The 16824-nt window shown below is 42.2% G+C and overlaps 1 protein-coding gene across 1 annotated transcript in view; it reads left to right on the plus strand.

Moving 5' to 3' along the window:
- The window catches only part of MRTFB (myocardin related transcription factor B), a 195135-nt gene extending 180383 nt beyond the window's left edge, over positions 1–14752 (plus strand). The window contains exons 17-18 of the mRNA XM_072122644.1: positions 3666–3726; positions 9847–14752. Coding sequence (XP_071978745.1) covers positions 3666–3726; positions 9847–10370 — 585 coding nt within the window. The 3' untranslated portion in view covers positions 10371–14752. The remainder of the gene's footprint in view (positions 1–3665; positions 3727–9846) is intronic.
- Positions 14753–16824: the final 2072 nt, after the last annotated feature.

The following is a 16824-nucleotide window of genomic DNA, read 5'->3' on the forward strand; positions in this document are numbered from 1 at the left end:
CAGGTTGTATGGTAGAATATTATTATGAGCAGCAAATAAGCAGTTTCCTAGCATAATATTATTATTGGAATTACTTCCTTTACAAACCGGAGCGACTCCAATACTAAGCCCGCGGAGCTGCAGAAATATCCCGTCTGTCAGCAAAATGCGAGTCTGTGAAGTGCATTGGTAGGAGCTATTTTAGTATCACATATTACAGGCTGCCACATATGGCTGTGCCTTCAGTCTTGTGGCACAGAGTCTTCTTCGTCTTTTACTATTATCTTTACCCTTCCTGTACAAAAATGGGTGCAAACAATTGACCTGTGGCCGTGTCATTTGTGGTTAATGTTCGCTCAGACCATAGAAAAGACTGCCTGAAAGCAAGCACAGGGCAGACTAGGACCTGCTCTGAGTTTTGTGGCCCGGCAGTAAGCTCACATGCAGCATATCAATTGGATATTACTGACCCCTTCACCACTGCCATACAGCTTGTACTAATTGCACATCGGGCATGTGGATAGACGTCATGGCAATTACCCACTTCAAACCACTATATCTTCAGAATCGTGGTGCCGAGAAATTCACTTCTGGTGTCCTATTAAAAAAGGAGACTGTCCCCTTTAATGTCATATCATTACTGTGTTTCTAGTTGCTAATGGACCAGAGATATTCACTGTTAAATAACTTTAATGGGGATATTTCCAGTTCTGTGTCACCTAGAAACACCATCCTGGTGTTATAATAAATCCTGGTGTCTCTAATATGACACCAGAACTGTTTCTAGGTTCTGTTTCTAGGTTTGGCTGAAGGCAGAATGGAAAATGAGTATCAGGGAGATACAGATGGCAGGAGTACCTGCATCCTCTCCATCTGTAGCTGAATCCAGGGATGGGTGACGGATTGACGTTGTACATAGTTTTAATATATTTTAGTAAAATTTTACCGCTCATCTCTTTGATGGAGTGAAATTTTACGAATTAGTCTGCTAAATCTATACACAAAAAACATTGATGATTACCAGTGGAGAGCCACAGGGGTCACTATTGGGGACGCTTCTTTTTAATATTTTTATTAATGACCTTATAGAGGGTTTACACAGTCAAGTTTCAATATTTGCAAATGATACTAAGCTGTGTAAAGTAATTAATACTGAGGCCGATAGTATAGCATTACAGAGGGATTTGTGGAAGCTGGAGGAATGGGCAGAGAAATGATTGATAAGGTTTAATGTAGGTAAATATAATGTTATGCACTTGGGCCATGGAAACAAAGTATAATTATGTGCTAAACAGTCAATTACTTGGTAAAACTGGAGCTGAAAAGGACTTGGGGGTATTTGTGGATGGTAAACTTAACTTTAGTGACCAGAGCCAGGCGGCTGCTGAAGCAACTAAAATTATGGTGTATATCAAGAGAGGAATAGATTCTCATGATAAAGACATAGTTTTGCCCTTATACAAATCCCTGGTCAGACCACACTTGGAATATTGTGTACAGTTTTGGGCACCAGTGTATAAAAAGGATATAGTAGAGCTGGAACGGGTGCAGAGGAGAGCAACCAGGATTATTAGGGGAATGGGGGAACTAGAATACACTGACAGATTACAAAATTTCGGATTATTCAGTTTAGAAAGAAGACGACTGAGGGGAGTACTCATTACAATGTACAAATACCTGAACGGACAGTACAAGGATCTCTCCAAAGATCTTTTTATACCTAGGCCTGTGACCAGGACAAGGGGGCATCCTCTACACCTAGAGGAGAGGCAGTTCTACCATCGCCATAGACAAAGGTTCTTTACTGTAAGAGCAGTGAGACTGTGGAACTCTCTGCCACATGAGGTTGTTATGGCGGACTCTATGTACATGTTCAAGAGAGGCCTGGATGCCTTTCTGGAGAGCAAAAATATCACGGGTTATGGGGATAAAACATTTATTTAATTCTTAAAGGTTGGACTTATATACTATGATTTAATTAATAAAACTATTTTATCAAGTTTAAGTCTGAAATCATAGAAAAATTGTTATGATATGTGAAGCTTTTCTAAAGATCAAATAAGTTAAAGAAGAACAGAAGAGTAGAAATATATGACCCGGACATTCTGGTACCAGTGACCCTCCATTGTGATAGGATTACCCTGTGTCTCTGGTCTGGGCTTCTCTTGTTCTCCGGTGAACACTAAGGTTACCCCGTGTATGCACGGACGTGTTCGCCTGTCGATATCCTGGAGCCTGTAGAGTTGTGTCGGTGAATCACAGCTCAGGTATTGGAAACATCTGTCAGACAGGAGGGGAAACCATCACTGCTGAATAAAAAAGGAAATTAATAATACTTTCCTGAAAGACGCTTGTTTTCACAGATTGCAGGGAGACAACACCCAGCCCTTCATAGCGATAGAACATGTGCTGCAGTGTCTGGCCAGGAGACATGGACAGTGCAGGAGACTTTCTATCAGGACTCGATGCTATGATTAGAAACCAAACTACATCTTTCCAACCACATAATGGCAGAACTGGGACTTGTGTCCTGATTCTTTCTGACTCACATATTCCACGGCTATGAAGAAAGTGATCTTCTACTTCATGATCCACCTTATGTGGATATCCACCATATCCACCATGTATCTGCATAATACAAGAAGACTAAAGGTCCATATCGGTAGATCGGAAATTATCTGTAGATTGGTATTAAAGGGCATCTACCAACAGGATGAAGGACTGTATGCAAATGAGACTGAAGGCTCATTTGCATACAATCCTTCATTTGGTGGTGATGCCCTTTAACTGAATAGTCCCATCTCATACATTGAAGGCATTGTTACTGGGTCTTTTATAACTATGTGATAGATGTGTGAGAACTGGGTCCCCCACTATGTGGATAGATGGCCATATATATCCATTTGGGGGTACTGGGGGGTTATTACTCTCATAGACATAGACATGAATGGAAATAAATTCCTATGTAAGGCCCCCACTCCCTTCCTGTAGGTGCGGCTCACATCCATCACTCCTGTATAGTATATGCTGTGGATGTAGGAGATGGGAAACCCCTATAAATATATCTCTTATAATTAACTTCAGACCCAACTTAAAGCTGCCTGATGTAGATTAGTTTTGGAGGGACTAATCTGATGGGGAAAACCTTAAATTTTAAGTAGCCACTGTTTATATTTCATTGTGTCCAGTCTAGCAGTCTATGATTCATTCTCTAAACTAAATTTATACTCCAAATATCATGCATACAATAGAAAAAGATAATGCTTCAACCACTAGGGAAAACAACGATGCTTTCTGCTTAGCCTTTATACAATGGCTTCATATATACAGGAAGCTCCCTCTACTGGGGGCAGAGATTTCGATTTAGTAATAACTGGGTCACACACATATTGTTTTGTTAAATTTAAAATTTCCTAAGTCCATTAGAGCGATATAGTCCAGCACAAACCATTAAAAATATATCAGATTTTTTTTTTTATGTAAAATGATTGCCTTACCAAGTAATAGATTTGTTTCAGGGTCATAACAGTATGTGAGAGATGTAACAGTATCTGTATTGTCATCCATCTTTTTTCAGAGTTTTGAATAACATGACATTATTATTCTTGTATACATAATTCTATTTCTGTGAGTTTTGTGTGACGGCTCCCTGTGTATTCATGTTTTTTTGTTTTTTTTTTCTTTAGACAACCAATGCTCACAGCCAGCAGATGGATGACTTGTTTGATATACTCATCAAGAGTGGAGGTAAGAAAATGCCTGCAATATCTTAAGTAGCCAATGGTCACGCAGAATGTTATGCATTTTAATAATCACCATCTTTAGTGAACATATGTTGAACTTTTATTAATACATTCTATCTAGGCAGGAACTGAGAATAAAGGGGAGTCCTTTGTATGGGGCCCTACATGACACACCACAAAAGCCACTATTGGCCCCTGGGCAACTACTCAACATGCTGATCCCTCAGCCAATGACCACTGACCACCACTTTTGAACAAAAAGTCTGCAATATATGTGTTTCCAGGATAATATGGAAAACACAGGCTACAGGTTTCCACAGAACTTCCGGACACATTATAATGACCCACATGTCTTGGAGTTCTGTGAAAGTGCGGCACCACAATATACTTGTGTTTTTCACACTACCATGGAAACCTATCTATGCCCGGCCTACCCCTAACCGGTCCAGAAGAGACGTAGCGCCACACCAATAACCAAATTCAACCCTACATTATATATGTGACACTCAAATATATCGGTCACATCTTTCTCTGGCCTTTCCCTTCCTTCGGCAAGGACATGAATAAGTCCGAGGTGCGGAGCTGCGTGTTCACATTGTATGAATTTGTCTTTGGTTTTCCTGTTACATGAGCTGCAAATATTATTTACCTTGTATTACATTTTATGTGCTGAAAACCTCTATTGAGTCTTTATCTGAGGATCTCGCACAGCCGGGTCTTCCCAGCATAACATTAGGATTTTCCTGCTGAGACCTTTCAGATCTTCTCGGAGATAAGGCAGTAAGTTCTGGTGGAATGGTGTGAGAGGCGCTTCTCTCGGGCACAGGAGTCCCTTTCTTTCTGTGCTGTAATGTGACTATATGTCAGGAGCCTTCAGCTTCCTGACAGTCCTCCTCAATGAGCAGCTCTGCTGATAGGAGAATGACAGACTTGTGTTACAGGCATATTGGCCGCTGACTTCAACTCCGGAGCCAAACCTAAATAAGTAACAGCTGAAGGAAAATTAAACCATGAATTGAGGAGGCAAAGCAGCCGTCCTTTGTATGCAGAACTCATGGCAGCCGCCTGTTAACCCTTGAGCTCTGCTCTTGGATGGCTTTGCAGGGCTGAAGTCAGTGTCTTCCAATTCTTCATGGGATTTATTATAATCATTAGCCTCTGCAAAGAGAAACAGATCGGCACAACCAAAACTTGTTCCAACAAGTTGCCCACCGGTTTTCTGATTTTGGAGGGCGGTAAAGTTTTCATTGAACATTTTGTCTCACTGCTGTCAGTTTAGAGCAGAAGACTGAGGGTGGCGTTACGTTGTATTCTGAAATACAATTCCATCGCCGTCGAGAGGAGATTTCCTGAATCGATTTGTGTTAACATTGTGTTTACAAAATGGAATGTTAAAGGAAATCTACCACATGGGTGAAGCATGACTCCAGGTTCTAGGAATACAATGAAGATGAATCCTGCTTTGACTGGAGTGTTCCTATAACTTTTGCAGGCCCCTAGTGTTTGCCAGTAGCTTACAGCGCGGCACTTCTAGGAGCTGTTCCATCTCACTCAAAGCCTCATGCAATTGCTTTCACTGATCATCTGAATGCAGTCCTCAGTGTCTTAAAAACATGTTAACTGTGCATTTACGTAAACATAGTGTAAACACTATTTATTACCATGTCGATCTTTAGACCAGTGCAAAGTAGAACCAGGCAGAGTTATCACTGTCTTATACCTCCCTATCAGCCGCTCTAGTTTGCTTCCCCACCATATTGAAATGTTCTGGCACACGGCTGCGCTAGTTTCTGTGGAGGGCACAGCCTCTTTTCAGTCGGAAAACTGCCTAAAATGGTCTAAAACCCTCAACAAATGCTCCACTATTCTGTCATAGACAGACTGATACATTGTTTAACCCCTTCACGCTCTGCGCCGTACGAAGTGTGGGGGGGGGTGTATAAAGAGGTTTCACGATCTGAGCCCACACAGGTGGGGTTTGTTACATATTGCAGCAAACACCCACCGCAAATACCCGCAGTCGGTGCTTGCGCCGATCGCGTGTATTAACTCTTCCGATGCCGCCAGCAGGATTTAAAAGATGGCGGCGAGTGGGAGCCGCCATCTTGGATCTGATCGTCGCACCCCCGAATGTCGTCAGACCCAAGGCTGTCTGGTTTCTGCAGTTTCGTTACAACGAGCTAGTGGCTCATTGTAATGTATACAGTGCAAAAATGCCAGTACCCTAGAGCAGTGATGGCGAACCTTTTAGAGACCAAGTGCCCAAACTACAACCAAAACCCACTTATTTACCCTGGTGTGCCAACGTGCCATTTTAAGCAGTAACTTATTGCTACCTGTTCTTCCACATCTTTCAATTGTATCGGCCACTTGAGGCCACCAATACAGTTGAAACAAGGTGGGCAAATTCAGACTATCATTGTAGATTCTCTCCAGGGTCTCTCTGCACTTCTTTCAACACCTTCTCACTTTTCTAGCAGTTCCAAACAGTCAATGAAGTGTCGCTGTAAAATAGTGCTGTGCCACATCTCATAAGTTGCCTAGGACTGCAGTAAGATTTAATGGATTTGTTCCTGTTTGGTAAACTCTCTCCTAGGCTGATGGCCTGAGTGCCCACAGAAAGGGCTCCGAGTGCCACCTCTGGCACCAGTGCCATAGGTTCGCCATCACTGCCCTAGAGGGTCTAAAAATTGTAAAAAAAAAAAAAAAAAGTTTTAAAAATAATGTTAAAAAGTTAAAAATCTAAAAGTTCCCATTTCCCTAGAACTCATCTAAAACGTAATAAACAGTAAAAATCACAGACACAATAGGTATCGCTGCGTCCCAAAATGCCCGATCTATCAAAATATAAAGCCGGTTATTGCCGGCGGTGAACCACATAACGGAAAATAGCGCCCAAATGTCCGAAACGCAACTTTTAAACTATTTTATATCACATAAAAAATTAAATAAAAATTTATCAAAATGTTGCACAGACCTCAAAATGCGATGAAATCATCAGCTCATTTTGCAAAAAATGACACATCACACAGCTCCGTACACCGAAGTATGAAAAAGACAGCTCTGTACACGGAAAAAGTTATGGATTTTTGAAGGTGGAGAGCGTAAAAATGAGCAAAAAAAAACTTGCGTCCTGAAGGGGTTAAAAAGTGTAAACGCTTTTACAATGCGCTAACAAACACAACGTGTGAGCCCCCCCTGAGCTAGAAGGGTTAACTAATGTGCATATCTGTACACAGGCGGCAGGTCCCTGTCCTGTGCACATTGGGTTGGATCCTGGTGCCGGTCACCTGATGGTACATTTCGGTACATTAGGTAACATTATCGCTGCTTGGGTTCTAGATTAGAATTGTGACAGCTGCAAAATTGATGCTCTCTAAAACCATTGCTTTTAGTCTTGAGAGAATTTCTGAAGTCCTGTGAAATCCGGGCTTAGCTTGTGTTCTCGTGGCTGGGTGACGCAGACCGGGGAGCGGTGTGTCCTTACCGGTAATGCTATCTGGCCCTCACGTGTCTGCAGCGCTCTGTGCACTTCACAGTCTGCTAAAAATGACAAATTTATAGAGAAGATGCATTTCACACCGTTCTCCTCCCAAGTTTTGTCTCCTTCTGTCTTTTGAAGGAAGATGAGATTTATCGCAGGCTCTTTCAGTACTTAATGGGTGCGTGTGGCGCATGACATCATTTCCCTTTTATATTTAGCACCTAAGGGAGACCGAGCAAAACCTGCAGCTTGCGAATCCATTACAATCCTCTGCGGGGAAAGCGTAGGCTGATTATTTTCATGGCAAGCGCTCAATTCGGAGCTCTGTTTCATCTTGCTGTCAGGAATATGTGATGTTAATGAGAGGCCTGAGATGTAAACATTTGATATCTAGCGGTCCGTCTGGGTTACAACCACATCCTCCGAGCTGCACAAGTCTCCCTTCTCAGCCCAAATGTACAGAAAAAAGGAATTAAAAATACAACGTTCCCATCTAATTTGTTACCATATCCCTTTATCTTCAAATCTCCCTTAAATCTGCCCTTTCATCAGGACCTTCTCAGTCTGAGCCTTTGTTATTTACAGCCCATCCATAGGTTCCTTCGCCTCAGTCCGTTAAAAAAAATCTAGCATCAGATGTACTGACAGTAGTCACGTGTCATATCTTATAAGGGAAGGAACCGGTTTTTATTATTATTTCAGAAAATGAGTTTATGACTTAATGAAAAAGAGGCGGAAATTTTCCGGCCTACGTTACCAGAGCCCCTCCTGGTTTCGCTGTTAATTTATGGATGCCCCCCCCCCCACTCCTCGTTCTAGCATGGCCCCGGCCATCGATCGCACAGACAGCCGATGATGTCACGATCAACAAGCGGGACCAGGCTGCATTGAACAGAGTGTGGGGGGCGTGCATAAATTAACAGCAGGCGGAGCCCAGCGGCGTTCTGGCGACATAGGCCGAAGCGCCTCCGTCTCATTTGCTTAGTATTATAAACTAATTTTCTGAAGATATGCATTGTTCAAGTATATTATAAAAACTGTTCCAGAAAACCTAACGAGCAGGTGAGTAAGGGCGGTCTACCAACAGTATATCTGGTGCGAGATGTCCTTATGGTGCTTATGGTCGCTCATTGACATTAGGGCAGTGTCAGTGAGGGACCTTACAGGCTCCTCTCTCGATGGGGTCTGTCCCCACCTCATCAACACGTAACCACCAGTTGTCAATTTATTCATACATTTCCAGGAACATGAGAGAACTCAAACAATGAAAGGTAGTCAATTTACTCTTTTTCTTCATTTTTTTTCTCTTTTACTTGGTGATCGACAAACCTTTTGTATTGTATATCATAAGAGATAATAAATGCTCCAATGAGCGGACCTCTCCCATGTTCACATGGCGCACACACGTGTAAGGCTTCCAGTACATCTCCTGGCAATGTATATTTCCTGTACATTTTTCTCTCCTCCCATAGGCGTCGCAGCCGTACCCATATCTATAGCCAAGTATAGATTTAGCGTTGATTTACTATGTTCCATATTTTCAGAGGATTAGGCTCCACTTTAAAGCTTTGTTGAGCCACATCCATGATAACAATACTAGGGCTGTATGTTTCCCATGGTATACAAAGAAACGACTCCTCCAGTTTGGAAAATCTATTAGCGTTGAAGGCTGCTTGTCGGTAATTTATGGCTGCTGGGAATACAAGTGCCGGTTAGTATCAGACTCTGAGAAAGGGTTTTATTGTCTAGGAGGATATTCTGTTTAAAATTGGATCCGGATAAATGTATACATCTGGAAAACAACAGAGAGCTTGTACATGATCTTCCCTTGAAGGCATTGTGTGTCTGACGAGTCCTATTGCTTACTGCTTATGTGATGAGCACAGTAACGTACTCACATTCAGGTAGCACTTCATAAAGACACCGCGCTATACAGTGTATGTTAAGTTTCCAAATTCCATGGGGACCATATATGAGCTCGGTACGGCAGCTATACCCCCCCCCCCCCCATCTAAAGGAGAACGTAACCCTAATTGTTACATGTAAAGAGCTACTGGGATCCGTCCTAAAAAGTCTCTTCACACCTTGCTTTTTGGGTATGTTACTGGTATAATATCTTGGGAATATTCAATGATGTCAGTTTCTTTAATGAGGGCACTAGGCATACCCTGGAGGGGGGGATTTAACATAAGGAATCCATAGGGATTGAGGGGGGCTCTAGATAAAATAACCATGAGGGGGCTGTTTGGTGTGATAAACTAGGGAATATTTGGGGGAAGAAGAGATAGGAGGATTGGATATGCTAATGCCATCATGTGAGAACGGGCCTACCGAGGCTCTTCCGCCCAGGGGCCTCCTGAAACATGGAGCGGACCCCGTCTTTAATACTTGTCTTGCTCATGTGGAGACTAATCTCTTACACGGGGGGCAGAGAAATGTGCCCATTCTTCTCGATTCGCCTCTTCTTAGAGCGGAGACTTGAAAGACGTACTAATTGCACATTGTACTGCTGCCCCCTTGGTGGTCTCGCCATCCAGCGCTTCATGGACCATAGCTATGACTTTGTTACACTTTAAAGATTAGACTTATTATCATTTGATGTTTGTTTTTTTTACTAATTAACTTTGTTCCATTTTCTAGAAATTTCCCCTCTTGTTAAAGAAGAACCTTCTCCAATATCAAAGAGGAGACCGGTTACTGCCAATGTTACCACCATGCCAGTGAACACCGTGGTGTCGAGGCCACCGCCCCAGATACATCTAGCTCCACCATTGTCTTTGGAACCAACAAACAGCTTGTCTATAAGCCTAGAAAGCCAACTGGAGGCATTCTTAGATGGCACCCTACCATCAGGAACTAACATTCCTCATCTAGAAAGCCATAGTGATGGCAGAGATACATTCTCTCTCATTGACGATCTGAACAATGATCTTCACAGCATACTGGACCATGATACCACACCAATGGAGACCACGGACACCCCATTTACTGCAAACAGTTGCTTATCTCTAGACCTCCAAGATACTAATCTGGACAACATGGAGTGGCTGGACATTACGATGCCCAGTTCTGCCTCTTCCCTTACTCCTTTAAGCTCCACCATCCCGAGCATGTTCTCCACTGACTTCTTGGACACTAATGACTTACAGTTGCAATGGGAGTAAAGAAAAAAAAATATTGGGATTTTTCCCAAAATATTGGCTGGAAAATGGTGGTGATTGTAGCAATTACACCAAACAGCGGGATACAAAGTGATCTGCAGCATTTAACTGCACTGGATTCCCAAATAAGTTACTGGCAGGCCACTTGGTAGAGACCCTACAATGTTTAGGATGGAAACCAAACCAGGGGTGGCAGGTCAAGAATACCGATTAGATCTGAGAGTATTTGGGGATTATAAAATGGATTGATCATTGGGGTAATTGTACAAAAATTAACATTAGTGAGAGCATCTGTATATTTTTAGGATTTTTTTTTTTTTTGGTCCCACTAAACGTAACTGCACTTGACTGTTCCTGTGAACAGGCTGAGCCGACACGAATACATGGCAAGGCGCTGACTGGATCAGGGTGGACACTCAGATCTTCACCGATTTTACACGACGTGAAGACTTAGAGCGGCTTTATCTGTCATGAGAGGAAACCAAATATTCATATCTACATTTTACAGCCATCGGGTTATAGAAAAACCTACATTTCCCCCCCGAAAAAAAAAAGAAAAACGCAAAATCTTACATTTGTACGGCTGTTCATATATTATTACACAACTGTTATTGTGATGCTGGAAATGCTGGGTTATTGCATTTGTTTTACAGAGGGTTTTTCTTTTGTTTTGCTTTATTTTTTATTACCTTTTGTAACTGAGAACAAAGGGATTTTTTTATGGCCACCTCTCCCAGACCTACTGTAATATAGTGTAAATTGTATGAAATTATCATTTTTTTTTTAATGGAGAGGTCACCTGCTATGTATTAAGCGCACAGTCTTTTTTGTGTTTTGTTTTGTTTTTTTTTTTTGCTATCTTTTCCAAAAACGGCATGCAACAAAGGAAAAAAAAAGTGGATCGGACGATATAGAGGAGTCTGGTCTAATAGGTGGGAGAAGAAAGGGATATGAGCTTAGAACTGTCCACTACAAAGAGACGTGTACATAAGATATTTTTTTGAAAAGTTGTAAACCTTGTAAATATAGTTCTACACGTGGAGAAATGTAAATACAGAAAACATAGACTGGTGTTTCCATGACTAAGAGTAGCTGTACGCTATTTCTGCATGTAGGGGTGGGCATAACTCTACAAGACGGGGGCGGCCATAGTCATATGTGGCTTTTCTGAAGATGTTCAGTGATTTATAAGTCACGTGAATATCACTGATCACCGGCTCGTACCATGGGGGGAGGGGGGTAAAGCAGTATTATAAGAAATATCAGTCTGTAGTCACTGGTTATGGGGGGTGGGGGGGGATGACATTGAGGAAGACACTTACTGCACTTATTCCCGCATTCATTTTTAATTATCATTGTTACTATTGTTTAAATTCTCAGTTTTCTCTAAATATAGGGAGTGACCTTGTAGAGAGGATGAAAGGGGTTGTGCAAATTTGGGATAGAAACGGTCAGCTTCTTCCAAAATTGGCACTACTCTTGTCCATTGGCCGTGTCTGGTGTTTCAACAACTCAACCTCATTAAAGTGAAAGAAGTTACACTCTTATAACATATGTGCGCCATTATTTCTGGGGAATGAACGCCACTTTAAGGGGATTTGCCACCAGGATGAAGGATTGTAAACCAAGTATACTGACATACTCCTATGTACCCCTTCTGCCTGGATCCTCTGTTCTTTAAACTTCTTATGCCCTGTTTTTTTTTCCAAAAGATGCTTAAAATTCTGCATATGCTCCAAGCTACATTAACACCTATGGAGCCTGGAGCCCCTCAGGCTCCTTTGCATAATTTTAAACGCATTTTTTTCAACATTTTTTTTTTTTAACCAGGGCATAGAAAGCTTAAAGAAGAGTGGACCCTTCCAGATGGGGCACACACCAGTATGTCAGTGTACTTGGTTTACAATCCTTCATCCTGGTGGTAGATGTCCTTTAAAGGAACACTCTGGTCACAGCTTATTCAATGAACTATACCAAGGTCTGAAGGGAGGAGCATGACTCTAGGAATATAATGAAAGCTCCTCCCTTCAGGCCCTGCACCATGCATTAGCTTTGGCTGGAGTGTTCCTTTAATTTCATAGATTCATGGCAACATTTCCTGATGGATAGTTAGGGATATAGATGAGTGAACCTGAACTTTAGTTTTGGCAACTCCACCCAATGGCTGCCCATCAAACAACACATCCGGATTAAGCGGAGCTGCCGAAACGGAGGACACCAAACCTAAAGTTCGGGATTGCTGATCTCTAGTTATGGAGACTCTTCCTCTGTATATTGCCCCTCGGATGGCTCCATGTTATACATTATGAGGCAGCCACAGCAGAAAGTTTAGTGCCAATCTCTCTTTTCTTCGGCTTACTACATGGTAACATGATAGGTTAGTGCAGCAGTATATGTAGGATTGGGAATAGACCCAGCTGGCTGTCAGGCCTCATTGTAAGGCCATGCGTATCTATACATCCAGCTGTTACTATGGAAAAAGTGACTTCACTCCAATTTCCAGGTAACTCTAGTTTATTGTGTCTATGGGCTACAGCAGTGGCTTCTTGTCTGAGATGTTTGTGCTTGAGACCCTTTGTGCCTCTGCTGATACATTAGACTTTTGTGGTTTCCCAGTACATTCTTTACACCTAACCTCCAGCAACGGAGTATTATCAGGAGGATGCCGCCTATAGGATTTATGGACAACAATACTTTCTATTACTTTTCTCTTATTCATACTATTTGCTCCTCAATGGAACCTATCACCAGAAAATGCTTCTTTGCAAAGGGCATCCAAAAAAAGTAGAGCAGTGACCCCAGAAACATCTCGTAAAGGGATTAGAAATGGGTGGCCACCTATGTTCCTTTAGCTTTTTCATCCCACTTATTAAGAAGAGATGGGACATTACTACATTACATTACCCTGCCATATCTTCAGTATGCATCCTACAGTTACACCCGCACTCTCTATAGACACAAATGAAATATGGCCCAAATCTGCATCATCATTGGTATCTGTAAGTCCACCTTCACACACAACTGCAGTGGGGGCTGATCAGGGCTCCGGTACCCCCTTGTGGTGTATCACCGCGTCCGGGCCGGACAGCAGATTCTCTTCTTTCAATGGAGAGAAGAGTGGTGAGGAACGCTCACTCACCTTCCCTTCTCCAGCCAGCCCTGTGCTCAGCCAGGACCCGATCCAGACGAGGACACAGTTGTAAATGCCGTAAGGTCCGATCAGTACCACTGCATTCAAGTTGAAGCACTAGCCTAGCACCACTAAGACACTCGTGTCACATGCCATAAAGCCGTCTGTAGTCCTTCATTGCTTCATAGTCAATCCATACTTGCTCCGGCAGTGGTCGGAGGTGTTATCTGCTGTGATTTGACCATACCTCCATACAATTTTGTTGGCATCTCCATCATGATTCATCGACTACACATATTAACCGCCTATATAGAGAAATATACACACTATATGCTGTCCATTCACCTTATATTGCAGGGTGTATGGATATGCTGTACTAAGGTTATGCTCAAATCTCATGTATAGAAGTATCCATTCTGCCTTCACATATATAGGGTCCCAGTCTACATGAGGGTCCTCTGTTCTAACATAAGGTCTCCAGATTGGGAAGTTCTCATTGTAGCCAAGTACTATATAGGAGACCCTTCCTCTATAAGCCTACACGGTGTTTGTATTGTGTTTATGCATGCAATGCAATCTCCCGGGGTCCGGGCTCAGCCCTAATCCATATACATTTCCAGTAAAATGCTTTGTAACAATGCAAACCACCGGGTGGAGGTTACCAATCGCACACCCACAAATCACCCCCATATAATGCCAAGTGCACAGTTGGCATCCCCAAAAATGGCAAAATACACTAAGCCCAACACAATGAAGGTAGAAGACCACTGAGGGTAAAGAAAACCCTAGAGGTAGATAACCCCCGGGAGTCAAGACTAGGAAACCACAAGAATCAGCGGTGAGCAGGTTAGAACCATCTTAACTATTGTCTGCTGAAGAATTATTGTGACGTGACATGTACCTGGTGGCTCGCTGCTTACAGATGACCTGCGCAGCCTCTGCAATCCCCCGTAGGTCTGAATGTGACACTGCGTGGGGGCACTTTCATGTGTTGCCTTTCTATGAGATTTTTTGATGCCTTTTGTATTTGCAGTTTGCACCCCATGCGATCAATTCCATATCATAACGTTCGAATGCCAGATGTTTTGCACATTGTACATATTGTAATGCATACTGTATTTTTATATGTGTAGCACATTTATCATTGGATATTTTGTACATAGTGGCAATGTTGTAGCTACTGATAAAATGTTGAATAGGAGCATCATTTTTTCTGCATTTCTTGTGTTTCAAAATAAAAATTTAATTCCTTTTACGTTGGTGTCCTTGTTGTTTTTCTTATTACATTCTGTCTAGTCTTTCTGTCATGTTACCCAATTACCCTCTGGCGCTAGCACTGGGCATACCAGGGCAAGTGCCGGGGCCCAGACCTGCTGGGGGGGGGGGCCCACATAAGGCTGTACATAAGAAATCAATGGGGAGAGGGGGCTGTATCTAATGAATCCATAGGGATTGAGGGGGCATAATTATGAAATAACCTTGAGGGGGCTGTTTCGTCTGATAATCTAGGGAATATTTTGGAGAACAGGAGGCTGTTTTAGTTTCTACATTTTTTATGCCGCCATGTGAGTTCATTGCAAAGGGGCTTACTGGGGCTCTGTCGCCCAGGGGCCTCCTGAAACCTGGATCCGATCCTGCCAACATATCACCGTTATCAAGTTACCAAAAGGAAGGGAACCTGTGATACACAGTGGGGAAAATAAGTACAGAGTTCATAGTGGACAGAGAGGTCCGTTTTAACTAGGGATAGTATGTAAGTCCGGTGTTATTCAAGAGAACCTGTCACCAGATTTTACCCCACTAAACTACTCGACCCCTCAGGTAGGGTATAAAATGTCCATTCAAGAATTACCTTTTTTATGTGAAATCTAATCCATTTACCTATTTTAAAAAAATCTCCCCTAGGGTGAGGCAAATATGACTCCTCTTATCCTATTTTTACATGAGTCAAGTTTAGTGGTTGTGCAGGCTTAGTGTATCTTCTGTTCTACGGTACCTAAAAACATGCTCCTCTTTCAGATCCCATCAAGCGTTTGGTTCTGTGAGCTTCAGAACTGGACATACAGGCAGTTAAAAATCATCACAAACTTGGTCTATATTTACAGCTCACATTTCCAACGATGCATTTAGCGGTTTCAAACACCATTTCTGTAGCTCACATATCCATAAGCCTTATCTTTGATATGACACCAGCAGCATGTTTCTATGTGCTATAGAACTGAAAAATGCTAACCCAACTACAAATAATGGAGAGGTCTACAAGTATCCATGATGAAAAAAAACAATAATAATTACTTCGCCTTTCTCCGTAGGTGGGAAAACTCGCTAAATCGTCAAACACTGAATTACAGGCAGTGCATCAAATACTACTGTACTCTGGGCCCAACTATACAACATAAACCTGATCGCTTGTTTCTGATCATGTCTTGGTTGTTTGGAGTCTTTGATCATAAATGTCTATATTTAAAAGTAGAAAAGTAGAAAAAACAGCAGCACAGTCCTAATCAACGATAGTAATGGGTGTTATCCTTAACTCTCACCAGTCAGAGTCCGATAAATATCCAATAAGGAAAACGGCAGCACTCCAAAATAGTGAAAAATAGACTTAGTGTTTGTGAACACAGCCGAAACGTTGCGGGAGGTGGCATAAACACCAAGTCTGTTTTTCACTATTTTGGAGTGCTGCCGTTTTCTTTATTGGATATTTAAAAGTACTTATACTTTGCAGTCCCAAAACTGATTGCAAAACTTGAATGGGTGCTTTTCACCACTGGGCCGAAATTGCACAATTGTGGTCGGTCCGGGAATCTAAGACAGATTCCATTTATAGAAAACTATGCCGGGATGGAATTTCACACATTATAGTGTTATTTGATGCCTGGAATCGATGCTTCCCCGCTATCTCCGATTCCAAACTGAGATCATGATTACATCACGTCACTATAATGTAAGGTGAAATCTGGCCCCTGCCCGGACCAAGGGTTGTGTATATATTGGGGGATGTGTATCTTAGTTGTTTTTTCTTTGGTGTATAATTAGGACATTTGGCAGGTCTTTTTTGCGCCTTATGTATGATCATGTCTTTATTCTTGTGTAACATCTTCAGTTTTTCCTGCAAATTTTGCTTTTTTTTTTTTTTTACTTTTTGTTGCAAATGTCTCAAATCCACATAGACACAAGGGGGTTATATGCAGGAGTAGACATTACTGTAAATTTTTGATTTGAGGCCGTGGTCTGAGTTTTTAATCACTGTAGTCACACCCCAGGGAGATGATGGCACGGTCACACGTGGCAGTAATGCATGTGTTTTCAAACGCGCCACAACAT

The sequence above is a fragment of the Engystomops pustulosus genome, chromosome 8 (genome assembly GCF_040894005.1).
Source record: "Engystomops pustulosus chromosome 8, aEngPut4.maternal, whole genome shotgun sequence".
NCBI lineage: Eukaryota > Metazoa > Chordata > Amphibia > Anura > Leptodactylidae > Engystomops > Engystomops pustulosus.